Source organism: Perissodus microlepis, chromosome 14 (genome assembly GCF_051167445.1).
Source record: "Perissodus microlepis isolate ML-2025 ecotype Zambia chromosome 14, ASM5116744v1, whole genome shotgun sequence".
Lineage (NCBI taxonomy): Eukaryota > Metazoa > Chordata > Actinopteri > Cichliformes > Cichlidae > Perissodus > Perissodus microlepis.
Window position 1 is genome coordinate 9,536,056 of NC_140474.1, and position 19,340 is coordinate 9,555,395.

The following is a 19,340-nucleotide window of genomic DNA, read 5'->3' on the forward strand; positions in this document are numbered from 1 at the left end:
TATTCTTAATACCTTCTTTATGTTAGTATGCCAATGAAATTTTGTGCCTGTGTCTCTATGAGGAAGGAGAACACCTTGAGAAATAGATGATTATGAAAAAAACCCACAATGTAAATAGACGAGTTTAAAAATAAGATGTTTGTCTGTTTGTGCACAGTAGGACTCTTTTAAAAAGTTAACATTTTAAGGGCACAAATTTTCAATGCTTCTGAGAGAATTCACGCTGCTTTGTAGCTGCACAGAAGAGACTGCTCATATTGTAGTTTTGCCATCTTAGTCATAGAATTAATTAACCTTTAACAACCTCATCATTTATACATTGCCCAGTTAGACTAAATCCTGCAATACGTCCCAAATGAAAGCAAAAAGCAAAATATTTTGAAATATTAATGCCTTTATGACAAAATAGAGCACATTGTACAGCATTAGTGATCATTGTAAAAGACACCATTTCTCCAAAGAAACGATATGCTCCTCTATAAGGTATTAGATTAAGATATAAATATACACAAATTTGACAGCAACCATAACATGCAATTCAGTCATGAAAACACTCAAATATTAAATCACGGACACATGCTCGCATGGTCCTTCTTTATAACAGCTCAACATCAACATTACAAAAAAACAAAACAAAACATTTACATCTGTGAACTGATAATTTTCCCATCACTCGACATACACACACTGTATATACATATAAAAGTATTCATACAGGCTAGTTTATGTGCTTAAATTCATTATAGTTCTGTTTTTGCACTTTTCAGTTCATCTTGACTTGCTGTGAAGTCATCCTTAAGCCATTTGTTGAAGACAGCAATGGGGTCAATGTTCCAGTGTTTATGAAAAGAGATGGGCACCTGGTGAGCTAGGAAGTCTCTGGCATAGTCCTCTGGGCGTGCCTGAAAGGTAAGATTAAGTAATTTATATTTGGAAACTGTCTCAGGAGACGTAGGAGAAAAGGTATGAAAGCACGAGTTTATGTTCAGATGCCTCCTGAAAATAGAGAAAGTAACACTTATGATGTCTAATTATAGGTCATGCATGCTTGTGGTGTAGCGACTCATTTGACATTTAACTTTTTCACGATTGTGAGAAATGACTTAAAGCCATTTTGGAATATCAGAGCAGCAAATGCACAGGTTTAAATGCACTTTTGGATGTGAAACAATCACCTCCCACCTGGAATCAGCAGGCCCTTTTGTTTTATGTCAAACTGCACAGCCTTTTGCCCCCTTCTCCCATGTACTAGGGCAATACATGTGGTTTTGATTGGCTCTAGTAATACTGGAATCTCACAAGAAATGTGTGACCTACAAAGAGATGTGCTTATCTATGAATGCATGATATGCCACTCTATAGGCATATTTTATGCCCACTTTTTTTACAGTCTGTGGTGCCAGACTTATGACAGACTTAAGACTGGAAACAAGAAAACTGCACGTAAAGACGAAACATGAGTTATTTACATACCATGTTTACATGGCTGTAAATCTGTGGAATTAAAAAGGACTTCATATGAGTTATTTACAGATTATGAAATGTACATGACGAGATTTTATAAGTATATATTTATACTCCTGGGGATCTGAGCAGAAGAATACTTCACATCGGGTCTATACATAAGCTTTTGGCAGATTATATAAATATTATCTGTCTATGTACACACATGATGTACACGTTGAAGTGAAGAAGCAGTAGGAAATTAAGTGGTCTAAAAACCGATTTAACCCAGTTACATAATCACACATGGTATTAGCAACATTTTAGAGTTTCTTCTTCTCAACCTTAGCTATGTTTGGATAACATCAGGCAAACAGCAATGTCATGGAAATGAGATGATATGAAAATGAGTTTGCAAAGATGAACGATTTTGCTTTCTTCCTTTTTTTGACTGTTTGACCTAAACACACGCATCTGTAATGATGCCCGACTGCAGGAGCACCAGCGCAATTGTACTCTGCCTTGTTTCTGAAGCTGTCACTAAAACATAACAGGAAGACAGCAAGTCAAAGGAAAAAAATCTCCTGTTATTTTTTTTTGGAAAAAGGCTATCTAGCTGTTTTGGAGACTGCTTCTTCCAATTTTTTTCTGTCTTGCCACTTTCAGCAAAGCATTGCTGGATAAAAAAGATCAATATCCTGTGAAGTGTAAATATATTTTTATCACTGAGAAGGGTGGACATAACCTAGAAGTCCCACAGGACTGCTTCTACCCACAGTAAGTCCTATTCAGATGTTAAGCGCTCTGCTTGTCGCCCGTAGCTTTGTAGCTCACTACTGGTTGCTGGTGGACATTCCAGTCTTATGTATTTGACATGCCGTGACATATCAGTCAACAGTATCCTCAACCTCAGCTATTCTCTTCCTGTGTTTATGCCCCCATGCTGTCACCCAACCTGTCTGCGTAGCACCCCCTTCATTCAGGCGTATTGATGAGCATTTACCCTTTTGGGTTTGAGGACTCTGGTATTGTTTTTGACACTTTTTTAAGGAACAAATGTGCTTTTCCTACCTACAACTCAAAATGTTGGCAATAAAATGACCTTTTTCACAGAGTATGTGTAGAAACTCTGTGTAGAAGAGTTTCTTCTATACACAGTCCACACTGCACGTTTATATTAGTGATGCTGTAATTGCCAGGTCCTGATTTGTAAGTACAGTCCACATCAACGCACCCATAATTACAACTAGGAATTTTCTAAGAGCTCAGCTTACCTAAATGAACCAGGGGAAAAGGACAGTAAATATGAGGTTCAGACTGCATCACACTTTCAGAAGTACAAACTCTAATGTGGATGGTTTCACCGTTCACTAGCTTGAAATTACAGAACCTGTGATAGAAAATTACTCTAGCATATGCAGTGCCTAATCAACCAGAAAAACTAAAAAAAATCCTGCGTAGGTGTACAGGGCTTTTGAAAATCAGATATCAGCCAGTTCTCAGTCTGCCTGCAGATGATGAGGCTGAAACACCTAAAAAGAAATGTGGTTTCCTTTGCACGGTCTGTTCCTTAAAAGTCATTACATATCTCAATGTAAAATCTCCTTTATCGTAATACCTGAAGAGATTTTTCATTAAAGAAAAAAAGATTATTGACATAAAAAAAAATCCTTATATTCTTCACACAAAAAGAATGTATTGTGAGAGTATGATTACAACCTGGTGGAAGAGAGGACTATGTGTGACGGGAAGTCCGAGAGCATTGAGGCACATGCCCAGCACCATGTCATCTGGCGCGTCATTGCTGTAGCACTTGCAGCCACTCTTAAGAAGTCGCACCACAGCTTCCCTGCTGAACACCATACTGCAGCAACGCATAAACATACAAAACGGCATGTAAAAGACACACATAACACACTTATCTGAAGTGTAAATGATCAATTTAGAAGGAATTTTTTTTTTGCCAGGAAATTATATATGCATGCCTTTCCGCTATCATTTTAAGGTCCATTATGCGTATTTCATTCAATTGAGGGGGAGGACAACAGAATAGAGTAAAATTATGAGCTGAGAGCGAGATGGGTTTTTTCATATAAATTGGCTCTGCGTAACAATGATGCGACAATTCAATGAAAAGAGAAACAATTACAGATGACAAAATGAATATTAAGCTGACAGAAAAATCGCTCATTGCCACTCAGAATGGGTCTTTTTTTTTTTAGATATTATTCTTCAGAAAACTGGCAGCTGTAGTGTTGTGAAGTGTCACAGCAACTGAAGTGTTCCTAAATGGAGTTTCTCACACAGCTCACTCATAGCTCAAGAGGTATCTAAAGCACAGATTTTGCCAAATAGGTGAGATTTGTGCTGTCGAAATAAAAGTGAACTACCACTTTTGCTTTTTGCCCACTTTATGATCTTAAAGCTGATGTAAGCAAAATGGCACTAAAATCAGATTTTTAATTAAATTCTGGGTGTTTTTCTTTCACCTGCTTTAACAACTGATGGCCATTTGTGATTCAGTGGGGTTTTATTTCATATTTTTATTGAGTTCTTTTACTGCAATGCAGTCTCCAAACTCATTTCCCTTAGGGGAGCACCACACTTTTAAACTAAATTGAAAGGGTTTATCTGTAAATTACAGATTACGTTTTTTTTATTACACACTTTATAGTTCCTCTGCTGCCCCTGAATCTTCTATCATCATCATTCCCAGAGCATTTGAGCAGTGAAACTAACTCACCCACCACCTCCTGTTATGTAACTGTAGCCACCTTGGCTCAAGCCATAGCCGTATCGCTCCCCCAGACTCACTGGTTCAGAGGAGTCATAACAGCTCAGCAAGACTTGCAGTCTGGGGATGCTGGAGAAAGCACAGATCAAACTAATCACACACTCATCATCATCATCATATGCACATTCTGGTGCCTACACACCTAAGAAACTATTCATCTAGAGGGAGAATTAACTGCGCTCCCTCAGGCTATTTTAAACACCCAGAGGCTTCCAAATGAAGAGGCAACCTGACAGAAAGTGAAGCCAGCTGGACATGAAGTTGTATGCTGAGCTTTTTAGATGTTTGATAGGATGGTAATATCTCTGGAACTCATTTTTACAAAGTGACTTCATTCCAAGTGTCTCTCTCTTTCAACCTTTTCACAGCTAAGACAGAATCTGGTAGAAATTTTATGAATAAATGTCAGTCAAACAGTCAGATGAATGAAATTGCAGAGTTTAGGCCACAAAATCCCAAACAAACACATTTCCAAATGACAAGAACATACCTGATAAGTGTGTCATCATCCACAATGAGGAGCCACTTGGTGTCCGGCACAGCGCTGCTTAGAAATCTTTGAAGGATTGCAAATGTTTTTCCACAGTGGCCTGCAAATACAGACATGCTATCAACAGAATGGCCAGTATGACTTAATCACATATTGACCATCTGGTTTACAAAGATAAATGACCCTGTTAGGAAGAAAATCATAGTTGGTATAAGCAGTTATTTATATGCACAGATGCCTTCATGCACACAAACGCAGACACAAGGCAGTAGCAACAAAAATTATAGTCATTTATTATACGGACTGGATTTGAAAGGAGTGAAGCAAACCAATAGTCACAGTTGTTAACTACAGAAAGAGCAATGTTTAACTTAGGAAAGCATACGAGACTTGATTTTCAAGCTACGTTTAGATAACAAGTAACTAATTAGAGTTTTATTCTCTTGATAGGGGCCTTTTCAGAAGGTAAGAAAAATAAGCACGACCATAGTGCTTTTTATTTGTAGCTTTTGCTTGTAGTTCTGCTTTAACTTACAAGCGGTGTGGACTGTTTGAGCAAACAAAGAGCAGCTCTGCATTCTGCTCAAAGACACCTCAAAAGTATGTTTGCCTTTACACATGCATGTCAGCAACTGCACAGGTCAAACAGGTGCTCGCACATGTAAAGATCTGTTAAAAAAATTATTCACCTCTTCAAGATTTGGATTGCACAGCAATGAATAAAATCCTCTCTGGGCTTTTCAGTGCAAAGATATGTCCTACAAAGCTTTGTAAGCAAAAAAAAGAAAGAAAAAAAGAAAGCCCTTGTCTACATTCTGACATCTCAAAGAAAAAACAAGGTATGTTTGGAATGATGAGCCCGGAGATCAAACTTTTACTCTGGCAAGTTTGACATGACGGCCAGATGGAACAAAATTTTCTGCCAACTCCTGAAAACAAAAACAGTGATGTGGAAGTAAACAACAAATACAAAGAAACCAAAGAAATATGCCCATCAGAATCCAAATATGTGCACCATCAGGGCTGAGAGCTGAGACATGGAAATCTCTGGTGGCAAGCATCACAAAGAATACTGAGGCCTTACTGTTTTATTTATAAGGCACCCAAGGTGTTTTTGCTGGTATCTGAATATAGAATAAGAAGGGACACCTTGAACTGCTGACAGGAATAAAATCCAAAAACACGCTGATCTCTGGTAATCTTATATCTAGTCGTGGGAGTTTAGGGAAGATCAGGGTCGTGGATAGATAGTAGTTTTCTTCTTCATGTTTAATGCAGTCTTTAGAAGAAAAGAGCAAACAACCACAGCTACATTCATATGAACATAATACTACAGAAAGTTTTGCTTTGGCCCAGCTTTGACATTTTTTTTTAACCCAAGTATTTGTTCATACTCGGCCGTGAATCGTACTCGTACTTGCTTGATAAAGTTCCTATGCCACTTTTCCATTTCAAGGTCTTGCATCATTCTCTGCCTCACTTGCTCAGACTATATAAATTTTTAAACTCAGCCTGTTGAGTGTATTTTTCCATTTTCAAAATAAATGTATACTGTGAAGATGTGGGTTTTCACCAGACTTAATATTTCTTTGTGGTTTCAGACAGATGCATGATGAGCTAGACAGTTCTGAGTTGGGTGAATACTTGTGTTAGATTTGTATTGTTGATTGTCATTTATGCTTAGAAATATCTACTCATATATGCTTAGAGTTGTATGGTAAATGGTAAATGGCCTGTATTTGTATAGTGCTTTACTAGTCCCTAAGGACCCCAAAGCGCTTCACACAACCAGTCAACCAGTCACACTCTGACCCCACACACACACACACACGCACACACACACACACACACACACACACACACACACACACACACACACACACACACACACACACAATGCACAGGCAAGGTACTCTTTGTTTGTATGTAGACGTCATATGTTAATGAACCTATGTATATTCATGTGACCTCAATGAAAGAGCAGTGTTACGGGGGAGCGGACGAGAGCAACTGGGGTCAAGTGAAGGGACGGCGTTTGTCCAGTTCTCTCCCGTGCATGAGAAACATAAAGAACTTTGCCTACTCGTGTCTTGCTTTTGCTGTGTAATTAAATTGTCTTCAACGTTCCAGCGAATAGGTTTAAGCTACAAACCTATCAACTTGTTTTTCAGGACAATGCGAATGAATTTATTTTACGTCAGATCTGTTTTTACATTGGACTCTTTACAATAATTCTGTCTACCAGTCTGTGCCTCTTTACTTGATAAATGTGACGGCTTATGCTGCATTTCATTTTCTTTGTGCACATGTAAATGCACGATATGGCTTTAAGATTTGCTCCGAGGGCACAGGCAACAATGTTAGTGATGAACACAGACTCTTGACATATCGATGCCTGACGATGATGAACTTCAAGGATGCTCTCAGCAATCATTAGCATAAAGTTTGAGGCCTTGGGAAAGAAGCAGAAAGAAATGAGCAAAAGAAATGGAAATTAATTTTTTATGTACCGATCATCTCCTCCTTTCCTTGAGACAGATATATTCCTTTTATGTCTCATTTCACTGCATTCTTATCTAATAACGTAATGGCCACTGTCCTCATGTTGATAAGTACCTGACACTGTTGCATATTTCTAAATATAGATACTGTAAATCACTGAGGGTTTTTTCTGTTGTTGTGGTTTGTGGCTGGGGCAATCTCATTTAAAGTCTTTTACTAGATCTTTTATATCACACTGCAGAAATCCAATTTACCGTACATCCTCCAGGATGTAAATCCTATTATTAGTTCTGTTTGACTGACATTATGCACTGACAGTAGCTTACGTATCTGGCTATTTACCAGAATCACTGAAGATGCCCCTGCCTTGATGATGGACCGTGGACTGCTGCCATCACAGAAGGCAAAATTGAAAGGGAAGGAGGCACTTTCTTTTAGATTACCTGGGAGAAAGACTTGGCCAACACTGCCCTTTTGCGGAACAAGGTGTAAAACTCAGGGGCAAGTCATACCAACTCTTAGTACTCTCTTAGGTAATAAAGGTAATGTGTTGACTTATGCAAAAGAATAAACTCCATGAGAATCCTGACAGCTTCAATTTCAGTTTTTTGTCAGAGCACAACCAGCTGCAGGCCTGTCTGGTTGGCTGTCTGCAGACTGTGAATAGCGTCTTACCCTTACCCCATGTTCTATTGTCTAGAGAGAAATGATCATGAAATATCAGTTCTGCTTTGGGCAATAATTAAACAAATGTTCGTTAACCTAAATGATCTAAATCTTTTTTCCATTTTTATTTATTCTTACTTGCCCACTAAAACTAAGACAAACTGTAGCTTTAGACAACCATTTACATATTTGATTGGAAGCAGATGATACAAATCTGTTATAGCGGCCTTACAATTTAATGACAACTTCTCATGACCTTTTCTAGGCTAGTGTAGATAATAATAATAATAATAATGGATTGGATTTATATAGCGCTTTTCAAGGCACCCAAAGCGCTTTACAATGCCACTATTCATTCACTCTTGCATTCACACACTGGTGGAGGCAAGCTACAGTTGTAGCCACAGCTGCCCTGGGGCAGACTGACAGAAGCGAGGCTGCCATATCGCGCCATCGGCCCCTCTGGCCATCACCAGTAGGCGGTAGGTGAAGTGTCTTGCCCAAGGACACAACGACCAGACAGAGAGCCCGGGGATCGAACCGGCGACCTTCCGGTTACAGATACGCTTCCCAACCCCCTGAGCCACGGTCGCCCCCGTGAAGTCTACGTGTATACTACAGTAGGCAGCACCTTAGTTTTTACCCCTCAACTGTAAATGGCTGATGATGTATTTTATATCTTGATAACGTGATAATGAGGTGATGGAAGACTTTTAAATTCATCCAACAGAAGCAGCTACTAAAAATCTTGGATGGGTTTTAATCTCAATGGCCTTGATCAGAGGTCAGCTCGAGTTCAGACGTCAGCTTTACTGAAAAACACCTAATATTTGTTCACATGTATACCATCAGTACATCTACTAGGAGGCTGTTGGGTAGCACTGGGCAGTATCTTTTTAACACTATCAACAGTGTATTTAGCCATATTTATATTTTAGATTTTATATAGTGATCATGTTCCCTTGGTCTGAATGAATTTAGATGTTGTTCTGACTGGACAACCAAAAAAACATTTCAGTAAATACAACATTAGTAATACATGATATGCTACAGTGTCTATGGTAAGAAACCTCCTCATTGTGGATAGTGACAAGCAGCAAAAGAACAAGTAAACAAATATGTCAGTTTCCAGATTTAAATCACATCTCCATCAATGAATTCAACATGACTGAGTAATGTATGAGCATTTTTACACTTTCAATTACCCCTAAGCAAAGCAATCACTCTCCATATACATCAGGTAGTGGCATGTTTAACGATTTCTCTTGGATTTTACTGATTCTAAATTGATGTGGTTTTACTGTTTCAAGGGAACTGAAAGGGGGTTACTTTCACTACAGCGTGGCCCTACTCCAAACAGCTGTGCATTAGCAATGCATAATAAGTTGCTGAGTGCACTGAGGGGGCCCAGGGGACTCCACTGTCACCTTGTTTTACTCTTCACACATACAACCTCCAACTGTACACCAGTTATGTCACCTTAAGAACTTGTGCATTTAAGACTTCACTACTATGAGATGTATACTTCTGCACTTTCCCCATCCACATTAGTAAATTTAACAAGATGCAGGTTTGTTTAGGTAAGAATTACATATTCTTCTTGCGGAGTTATTTTAAACCCCAATGCAAGTCACAGAAGCAACAGAGGCGTCAGCATGATAGAAATCCAGAAATCCTTTAATCTGATTTGCATATACCGTTTTTTTCTTCTGTTGAAGTTTGACTTTAAAAAATCAAAATTATTTCGGTCTGAAGTCTGAGAGCATCGACAGTGCAGAAGAACTATTTGTTTAGTGTTTGAAAAGCAAAGGCTCTCATTTTGGATTTGGTTAAGAGCAAGAAGTGCGTGAGACCTGCCACTATCTACAACAAGGAGGTGGAGATGAGGCGGCTCTCAAGTACGGGGGTTGCATATCAACACCAAACTGCACTGATAAGAGAGTAACTTTGCTAGAGAAGGTTGGCTTTTATTCTTTGGAAGGCTCAGATCTGCATCATACTAGTACAAATTTACTAGCAAGTACCCAGTGGCAGTTTACATCTATACAGCGAGAGGTTGCAAGAGACATGCTTGTTAAAAGTGCTAAGCTGCCTGGAGACAGTAACTGAAGGGAGGCACGAGTCTACACCAGAGCTCTGAACAACAAGTTTTACCTACAGTGGAGTTAAACTGGCAACAGCCGATGCAGCATCTTTTTAAGGTACAGAACGCGGAGTCTTTCGTGTCACTGTGTGCCGATGGCTATGAGGTAGAATAATTTTTTGCCCAAAGCAGAGAGTTTGTACCGTTCTTGTAAACTACCCTGGATTGCTTGGTGCATTCTTCAGGTCTATGTACTGTATATTTGTGCATGTTTCCCAATACCATACCCAGTGTGATGCATTCCATAATTCTATAACATTACTATGATTACGTTACATCTGGACAGGTTCTGTCATTGCACCATAGATGCAATGATGAATTAAATACAAATAAGTACGTTTTTGTGCATGTATCTCTAAAAGTTACAAATAAATAAATCCTTGATATAAAAATGAAGGACCATAAATAAATTAGCTGAGATATCTTATTTTGCAAAAAAACCCAAAAACAAAACAGACCTTATTGCTCACACAGAAATGAAGGACGCTTAAGGATGACGGTAGATGCAAAGAGTATCGGACTAAGCCATATTGAAAATACTTATCATTTCAGTGCACACTACATTGCATTTCATTTATTTATTGTTCTCGGTAGAACAACAATAAATATATCCATCCATCCATGTGTAGACCAGCTCTGTATCATTTAGCTCAACAACATCCCCCAGTTCCTCCCTTAGGATAAGCTTGGTATGTTGTTGGATTAAAGACCCTCCTGGGGGATTGCAAGGTTTTCAGTCCACCTGAGGATGTATTTTTCTAGCAGAGAAACCAGGTCTGCCCCAGAGTCTCTTCCCAGTCAATCAAGTCTGGTGCACCTCCTGCGGGAGCCTCCTTTGAGCTTTGTTACTAAGTGTAGCCAGTTGTTGTTAACCGCTGAACATCATCTATGCTACTTATCCTATCCAAGCTCTAAATGTAGATCCAATTGAAACATGTAAACAGGAATTTGAAACAGCTGATGTTTCTCAGAAATGAAAAATTATGCTCAAAAACTGTATTCTTTTCATTTGTATGACACTTATCAAAACTGGTGTTAAAAGGTGCTTCCCAGAAACATAGAATAAACAAACAAACTAAATGATAAAGCATTTTACATATCAGTCGAAATAGGCCACACTCGAGTGTAACATCAAAATAAGAATGAGAATGAGGTGGTTCCATTGTAAAGAATAAATTAAAATTAACACACATAACCTAAAGGTTAAACGAATAAGATGCAAGTAGGATATAAAATTTATGTTAAAATGTATATAAAAAGCCTAATGATACAAATGAGTCTAGCAGTGGTTTAACATAAGACACAGACAAGGCCAGCTAGAGATCTTCAGGCAGATCATTTTACAACTGAGGAGCCCTAGCAGCAAATGCTCACTCACCTTTTGCCTTGAAGCAGTTGGTGGGAACAGTTAATCGTGTCTGAGGATCTGCACCTGAACTAGTTAAGATGGGAACATCACTTTGAGTGTATATTCTGGGGCCAGGTGGTGAAGGACTTTAAAAGTAAAGTCCTTCACCAAAAGTAAAAAAAAGTAAAACCTTAAAATCAGTTCTAAAAGTAATGTCAGAAAGCTGCTGCAATCTGAAGTCTAATCTAACCAAGAGAAAATAAAGGCATGGATGACAATCAATGAGTTTCACTAAAATGCAGAAGTGATCATATTTCTTAGATGGCAGTAGCAGGACTGGATGACCTTGCTTATATATGTTTCTTGAGGGTGAGACTAGAATTAAAAAGCACAACCAGGTTTTTGACAGCTGATTTTACATAAACTCGTAAAGGAAAAGGGGGGATTCATACTGGGATGAAGCTTGTGCGACACAACAATAAGAATGTGTTTAATTTTAGAAAATTTGGAAAATATTTCTTAATATCAGTTAATTTGTAAGACTGGACAGGGTTTTGATTTTATTAGAGTGATAGAACAATGTGTCACTGGCATAGCACTGGAAAAAAACTAATGTGCAGGTCCCAGTAAAGACCCCTGAGGGACTCCACAGTACAGAGTAAGCAGCAATGTGGTCACCGTAGAAAAATTCTGTGTGGTCATTGAAATGTTTTCATTCCAGATACACCTGCTCAGTGCTTTGTCCCCTCGATCAAACTTTTATGGTTTACTGTGTAAAATATTGCAGTTACATCAAGTAACATCAGAGAAGAACAGTGACTGGTATCAGCAGTTCATCTGTTACCTTGCTAAGCACAAAATCTTTACTGTGGTGTCTGACTAAACTAAACCTGACTAAAAAACTTTTAAAATGTTCAGATGTAATGCTTCTAGAAGCTGTAGACAGACAATTGTCTATCCAAGTTTTGTTGTAATACTTTGAAATCGCTCTTTAAGTTTTTCAGTAAGAAGGATTGAGGGTGGTTGCACACAGGCTGTCTTTAAATACTCTGGAGAGTGGCCAAAGGACAGAGAACTGTTAAATATTTAAAGTAGAAAACTGTTAAGTATTTAAAGGGGCAGTGACATCAAAAACTTCAATTAAGCATGTTGGAAAACAGGTAAGTAATTATACAGTACAGCAGGATGGATTTTACATGATGTATACCCATTTTCAAAAAAAAAGAAAAAAAAGAATGGGAAATGGGTATAGATCTTATAAATAGCACTTGTTCATGAATTAAATTGGAAAGGAGTGCGACAGCATAACACTGAAACTGCTACATCGGTGAAATGATTAAATAAACCAACTTTAGGAAACCACCAGCTTTAAAACAAATATTTGGAACAAAGACTAGTCATAAAAAGGTGACCTAGTATTTAAGTCCTAGAGATGGTAAAAGTCACCGGTGGATTATTGATTAAAGTGGTCAGAAGGTTAGAAAATTATAGTTCTTGGTCAAGAGAAGCTCATATCAAACAGAAGGCACAAAGCCAGTTTTCTAAAAGAAAAATATAAGTGCCTTACAAAAGAAAAACTGCAGCACACTCCTGCTGCCAACTGAGAAGAGTTTCATTCATGTCACTGTTTTACAGTAAATAGATTTTTATGCTGAAAAGTTGAAATACCCACTGACAAAAGTACTCCAGCTCAATCTGGTTCCAGTTCTCCTGAAATGTTGGATTTGAATCACATCCCCCTTCATGTGGTGGTGAGAGGTGTATAACTTTTAAGCCTAATTATCCAGTTCAGCCTAGACCAATATACTAGGCCAGTAAGTGTATCTGCCGGTACAAGTGATGATTGGTGTGATGAAAAGTGAGGCTGTGAAAGGACAACTTACCCCTTTCAGTATTTGGAACACCTAAATTAATGGTTGGTATTGAAGGATCAGCATGATCGCTGTAGTACTCCAAAAATAAGGCGTCCTTTTCCCAAGTCTTCTTTATCACTGGCACTAGAGATAGAAGGAGAAAAATCAATACAGTGTTCAGAGTTTCACAACAAGCAGACCTCATGTTCTGTGCAATGTTTTCTGACCAAATGAAAACATTCTGATATTCTGTATTTTTAAAGTAAATATTTTATTTAGGGAGATGAATCATTAAGGATAGTGAAATGATAAACAATGTTCCCTTTAATCCTTCGACTTTGTTCAGATTAGATTAATTCAGTATGTACCGACACTGTGCTCTTTTGTTACTTGGGGAAAAGCCTCTTTTGATTCTGGCTTGGATGACTGGCTTTCAAGATTTGATTAGACATATGATTAGTTACACCAAAGTAAATCACAAAACTTTTCAAAGTAACTTGTAAAATAAAGGGTTTCTTCCCTTTACTTTTACATTTCAGAGCTTTGACTCTGGGGATTTTTGTCAGGCTTCAAAAATAATTTAACGTCATTGTGCTTAATGCCCAGTAGCACTGTGAAACCTGCAGCTTTTGGCAGTGGAAAGGTACTGCAGATAGCAGATTACTGTATCTGTATTTTTCCTTCTATTTATACGCTGCATTTCAAATAGCTATCACAGGTAGGATAAGGCACAGTTAGCACCAAGTTGCTGACTTAATTCTTGGTGTCAAAGGTCAGCGTTTTCCTCTACATTTTATTAGGATAGGACTCATGAATTTTTGGATATTTGAAAGTTTCTGGGCTGTTTAAGTCACAGAGTATTAATGCAGAGAAACACAGGATACCCTGACATCTACAGCAGCATCAGCAGCTCAAGGCTGTGTTCATCTCTCATAAATCATCAAAAATGAATCAAAGTGGCATGTTTAAGATTAAAAGAATAAAACAAAAAACAAAAAAAGTTGTGTTCAGTGCCTGTACAGGTTCTGAACTGATAAGAAACATCAAGTACAATCAAGCTCGAAGTGCACATGTATCTTACATTACCACATTAAACAGCTAAAGCAAACAAGTATATTCCAAAGGCATCATTCGGGTCAGATATTGACTGCTTTAGACAATCATTAGGTTAAAAAGAAAACTTTGAACACAGAGTGAAGCAGCAAACACAACCTACACATGGATGCTGTTAAAAAAAGACAACTGTGGCTCGATCTTGAGGCTATGAAATGGCATTTTATCAGACAAATGCCACTTAAACTGAAGCACACCAGTACATTAGAACACAGTTAAAGCAGAGACTGTGTTACAAGATGGCATGAGGTTCTGTAGTTCTTAAGAAGTGCAGTAAATATTTCATTAAAAGCAAATGGAAAGATAAAGGTGAATAAATTGTGCATCACAGTAAAAATACAGTATTATTATACTACACTATCTGCATGCCACATTTCAACTGTTTTTTAAGAAGGGTAACATGCTTTTCTTTAATGTTTTACTTCATTCTATGTTTTTGTCAACTCATGTTGACTTTTTATGTTTCGGAGAGAATGAAAGCTATAGAAAACAACAAAACTGACTTGATGGCTCTGCATTTATTTCTGTTTCAAATCAGTGCAGAACCACAAAAACGTCCACGTAACAACAGAGCTACATACGGATTTCTTTTTGTGGTAGTACAGGCTAGTTCTAGGTGCAACAGTCTTGTTTAGAAATCAATTTTACAATCACGATTTCGTTGAAAGCAAAGCCACTTCAACAACCTCCAACAAAGCACAGTACTTTGGAAAATATGTAAGAAAACCGTTCGCACTAAAGGTGGAAACAAACTTGTTTCTCCACCTGAGGCAAAAACACACCGTTGACTACAGCGGATGATGTGTGACCAAATGCCTGAACCTAAGATCAGTGGAGCATTAGGAGGAGCAAATAGTGAATGGAACGAAACTGGTTAAAAAAGCTGAATGATGATTAGTTAAATGATGCTAGTTATTGTTAAACTGAAGTGTTAGGCAGTCAGTTATACTTGTAGTTAATGTTTCTAGGAAGAACACTACCCAGGTTACTTTTGTGCTTACAACTGACTTATGCTGTGTTACTGCTATTGCACAACAATGTTGCTGTTGCTGACAACAAGTTTCAATAGGTTCACACTTCTAACTAGGCAATGTGTCATCAATGACAGTAGCTCATAATTGAAAATACCCGTCTTTTATTAACACTCATAAATGGTGATTGTTGTTCAGTATTTTTTTGTTTATGTATTGCAAATTTTCTTGCAATATCATAATATAGTTTTGAGGCTCTATTTTCTCACCCCTAATGAGAGTTCATCCTACAGAATTTCATTGTCTTTGTAATCGCGACAGCTACAGAAGATTAAAAAGCCTTCACACTGATTGACATCTTAAATTAAACGTGATACACTTTCATGTCTCTTGCTTTACGCAGCTAAGCTAACCTTTGATGTCTGAATCTGATATTCATTTTCATTTTGTCTGCATTTGAAACTGATAATAGCTGCTTGGCAAAGGAAATGTAATTAAGGTAATTAGTGGAATTACTTTTGAGTGACGCCCTTTACGTATAGTGTTCAATTTGTCTGATCCATCTAAAGTTAATTTGAAATTTGATCTATTGACTTAACCCGCAACAGTTTTATCAGTTTAAAAGTGGAGTACATTTACTATAGATAGCTTAATGTTAGGGAGTGCGTGCCAGTAAGTGGCATTGCTGGATGACTGAGCATTTGGAGCAATAAGGGAGACACAGAAAGAAGTATAGCTAAAGGTATTTTTATCAGTCTAGACATAACAGTGATGGAAAGATTTACAGAAAGAGTTTGCTCATCCAATCATATAGGTCAAAGGCAAAGCAAATCAATTATGAGAAAGCAAGAGGACAAAAATGTGTACTGTATAAAGGGAAAATGTTCATCATTTCTGGATTTGGTATGAGAGGGAATGACTCACCTCTTTCACTGTGAAACTTCTTGCATGTTTTCACAGCAACAAATATATCTTCTTTATTTACAGGCTCCCCCTTTGATAAAAATAGGAGACATGAGTCAAAGACAAAGGCACACATATCACATATAAGTAAACCTGAAGCTCGACATGTATTGCAGCTAAATAGCTGAAACTCAGTTTCCAAACTATATTAAATGTCCAAGTGATTAGTGGGAGTTCATATCTTCAAAGTGAAATTAGAATTGGATTTTTTCTTTCATATGGTCTAAGGTCATTTGTCCTTCTAGTTGCCTTAGGTTCTCCTTTTGAAACTAAAGACAGACACTATCTGATAACCGTGCAGCATATTTGAAGGGATGCAGGAATGAATTCAGTTTTCATTTGTAGCATCTGTAGTCTCGGAAATGAAAAAACAACAACAAACCAACAAAAAAAAAAAAACACACATGATGTGAGAGACAGAAAGCAATGAAAGAAAAACGAACATCTAAATGCAATTTGGCAATTTCTTTCTCAAAAACAATTCACTAAATCACCTTCAGACAGAGTGCATTAAAAATGTATGCCACATTAAAACATCATCAGCTGCTGAACAAACTGTTACTTTTTCAACAATATTAATGAAACAAAATGCTACGTAATGTAAAGATCTCTTGTGTCGTGAAGCCTGAGCTACAAATACAAACTAAAAGACACACAAGGTACATTTAAATATTAACGGAGAAAAGAGATTCTTTGCTTTTTTGCGTAATGCATAAAATGTCAGAAACGAGTGAAAAATGCTCGTCACAATCTGAGCAGAGCTAAAAGGGGCCTCTTCAAACGGACTTTGAGCGGTCCAAAACATAACTTAAAAAATACAAACACACATACACAAAAAAGGAAAAAAAACAGACCTCAAGGATGCTAAGATTTTATTTATTCTGGGTCTCACACCAGAATAAACAAGGCTTCGTTGTTATTCGTTGGCCTGTCTTACTAATTTTTTTGAAAACGACTGTTGTAGGGTGGGAATTTGAACAATCTTCTGCCCTGAAATGTTTAGCATTTTGATAGAAACCGCTCTACAATAAGTTTAGTTATTGCTTAAAATAAAAACAACAGGCTTTGCTGTCGTTGCCACTTGGGTTGTAATCATTTTGCCCTCTTAAATCTGCCTCTCGAGGCTCCTGATTCTTTTGTCGACGCTGCAGCCGAGTGCTGCTCTTAAGCCACTTGCCAATTTGTCTCACAACTGTTTCGTTCACTGTCCGGTTACGATGCATCCCCTCCTGTTCTGTCTGAATGGAAACTTCTCCCTGAATACTTATTAAACCTGTGACCTTCACGTTTCTCTGCCGGCTGCTTGGCTTGTTGTCCTGTTTTCTGTTTAAATGAATGTCGTTTTATGAGGATAGAAGTTCTGTGGAGAGGGAGGTAATAACCACTTGAATATAAATCTGACAGTTTGCACTGCAGCAAACATGTACTAGACTCAAGACCACAAATGCACATACACTATGTGATTTGAATAACAAATGAAAAGATCAGATTCAATTTTTGTTTTTTCTGTCAAAACCAGGAGGGAAAATCATGAAAAATTAAAATGGAAAAACTCAGAAATGGGACACTCTCAGCAGCAAGCTCTGGCATCTCAAATTCAACTCGCCTCACCTTCTCCACAAAACTCGAGTCGCATCCATCCCAAACAATCACTTCTTACTAGTATTAGTGATCAATTTATGGTGTGCGTGGAACCAACTGCTGCAGGCTAAAGAATATCACACCCTTCTAATAAGTTCACAAACCAAACTTCTCTCAGCTTGAGCAAACATCATACACTGGAGATCCTGTGGAGAATTTTGCTTAGAATTCAGCACAGCATAGCCAGTTACAGCAAATCTAACCAACACAAAAAAAAATCTACCCCAGCAAGTATGATTAAGCTTCAGTAGGAATCCTACTGACCTTACTTACATTCTGACCGAATCAATTTTTTTTTTCCCATTAGTTACACCCACTCACTGGCTCCCACTCAGATACAACGAAAAATAAAAAAAATGTCCTAATGGAAGCTTATAAAGAAAACTAAAACTGCTTTCTTGTTTTGCATGTTTCCCCAGTGCAAAATTTAGACGGTAGAAATATCTGCTACAGATTCATGACACAATAAATGTGCGTGATGATTTATGTTTCAATAACAAATACAGCAAATATTCAAATATAATGCAAGCGTTCAGGTTAAGACACAGAGCAATGTGTGAGCTTGAAAAAAGGCATTGCATTGCGATGTTTGACATTTGACAGTAAATACATAGAAAAATATTTAGATATAAAAAAATACAGAATAAAACATCTGATTTGAATTTGGAAACAAACTGAAAGGATGTTGCTTCGCAATTGGCTGATATCTAAATTAATTTGGCAAAACAAATGAAAGACTTCCGTCTTTTCTGGTTGCACAGTATGTGGTATAAAAGCAGTACTTCACCGTGAAATGCCAGCGTGGCTCGGATTCAACCTCGGGCAAGAGGGCCATCATACATCATTACATGACTGCCAATACCTCACAGTGAACCATCCTCTGTTTTGTGCTGTCATTTAATTTTGCTCCCTTTTCATTTCCTGGGAATTGAGGACAATCAAACTGATCCAAATACAGAGCAGATACTCACACACAGTGGAGGCTTTTTGCTCACAGTGGTTGCACAGTGGCTGGCCTGGGGAGAGTCCTCTGGCACAGTACACAGCTCAGGAACTGCAGTGAGATGTGGACCCTTCCCGTTGTCCCAGATATACAAGGCAACCTTAAAAAAATTCAGAATCATGTGGTCAAGCTTATGAGTTAAGGACAGAATGCAATCCTTAAGACATTAATGACTGATTAAAAACATAAACACGTGCTGCTTTTTGAATTATTATTGTCTTATTTTATATTATAATAAAAAGAACAGTTTAGAAAATTCCAGGAGCATATTCACTATTTAAGCCGAATAACAAAAAAGATTAAGAAGAGGAGAGATTAGAGGAGACTTGAGAACTGGTGAGTATTACTGCATTTCTTCCTGAAGAAGAAAATCTGGGTTTCAAGTTAAATATTCTGCATGGAGAAGACAG

At 37.8% G+C, this 19,340-nt stretch overlaps 1 protein-coding gene across 1 annotated transcript in view; it reads right to left on the reverse strand.

Annotated features, from left to right (window-relative positions):
- Positions 1-374: 374 nt before the first annotated feature.
- The window catches only part of b3glcta (beta 3-glucosyltransferase a), a 79,068-nt gene continuing 60,102 nt past the window's right edge, over positions 375-19,340 (reverse strand). Inside the window, exons 9-15 of the mRNA XM_084950470.1 lie at positions 18,899-19,030; positions 16,248-16,317; positions 13,270-13,383; positions 4,728-4,827; positions 4,187-4,306; positions 3,163-3,307; positions 375-902 (exon numbers count right to left, since the gene is read on the reverse strand). Of these exons, the coding sequence (XP_084806596.1) occupies positions 741-902; positions 3,163-3,307; positions 4,187-4,306; positions 4,728-4,827; positions 13,270-13,383; positions 16,248-16,317; positions 18,899-19,030 (843 nt within the window). The 3' untranslated portion in view covers positions 375-740. The remainder of the gene's footprint in view (positions 903-3,162; positions 3,308-4,186; positions 4,307-4,727; positions 4,828-13,269; positions 13,384-16,247; positions 16,318-18,898; positions 19,031-19,340) is intronic.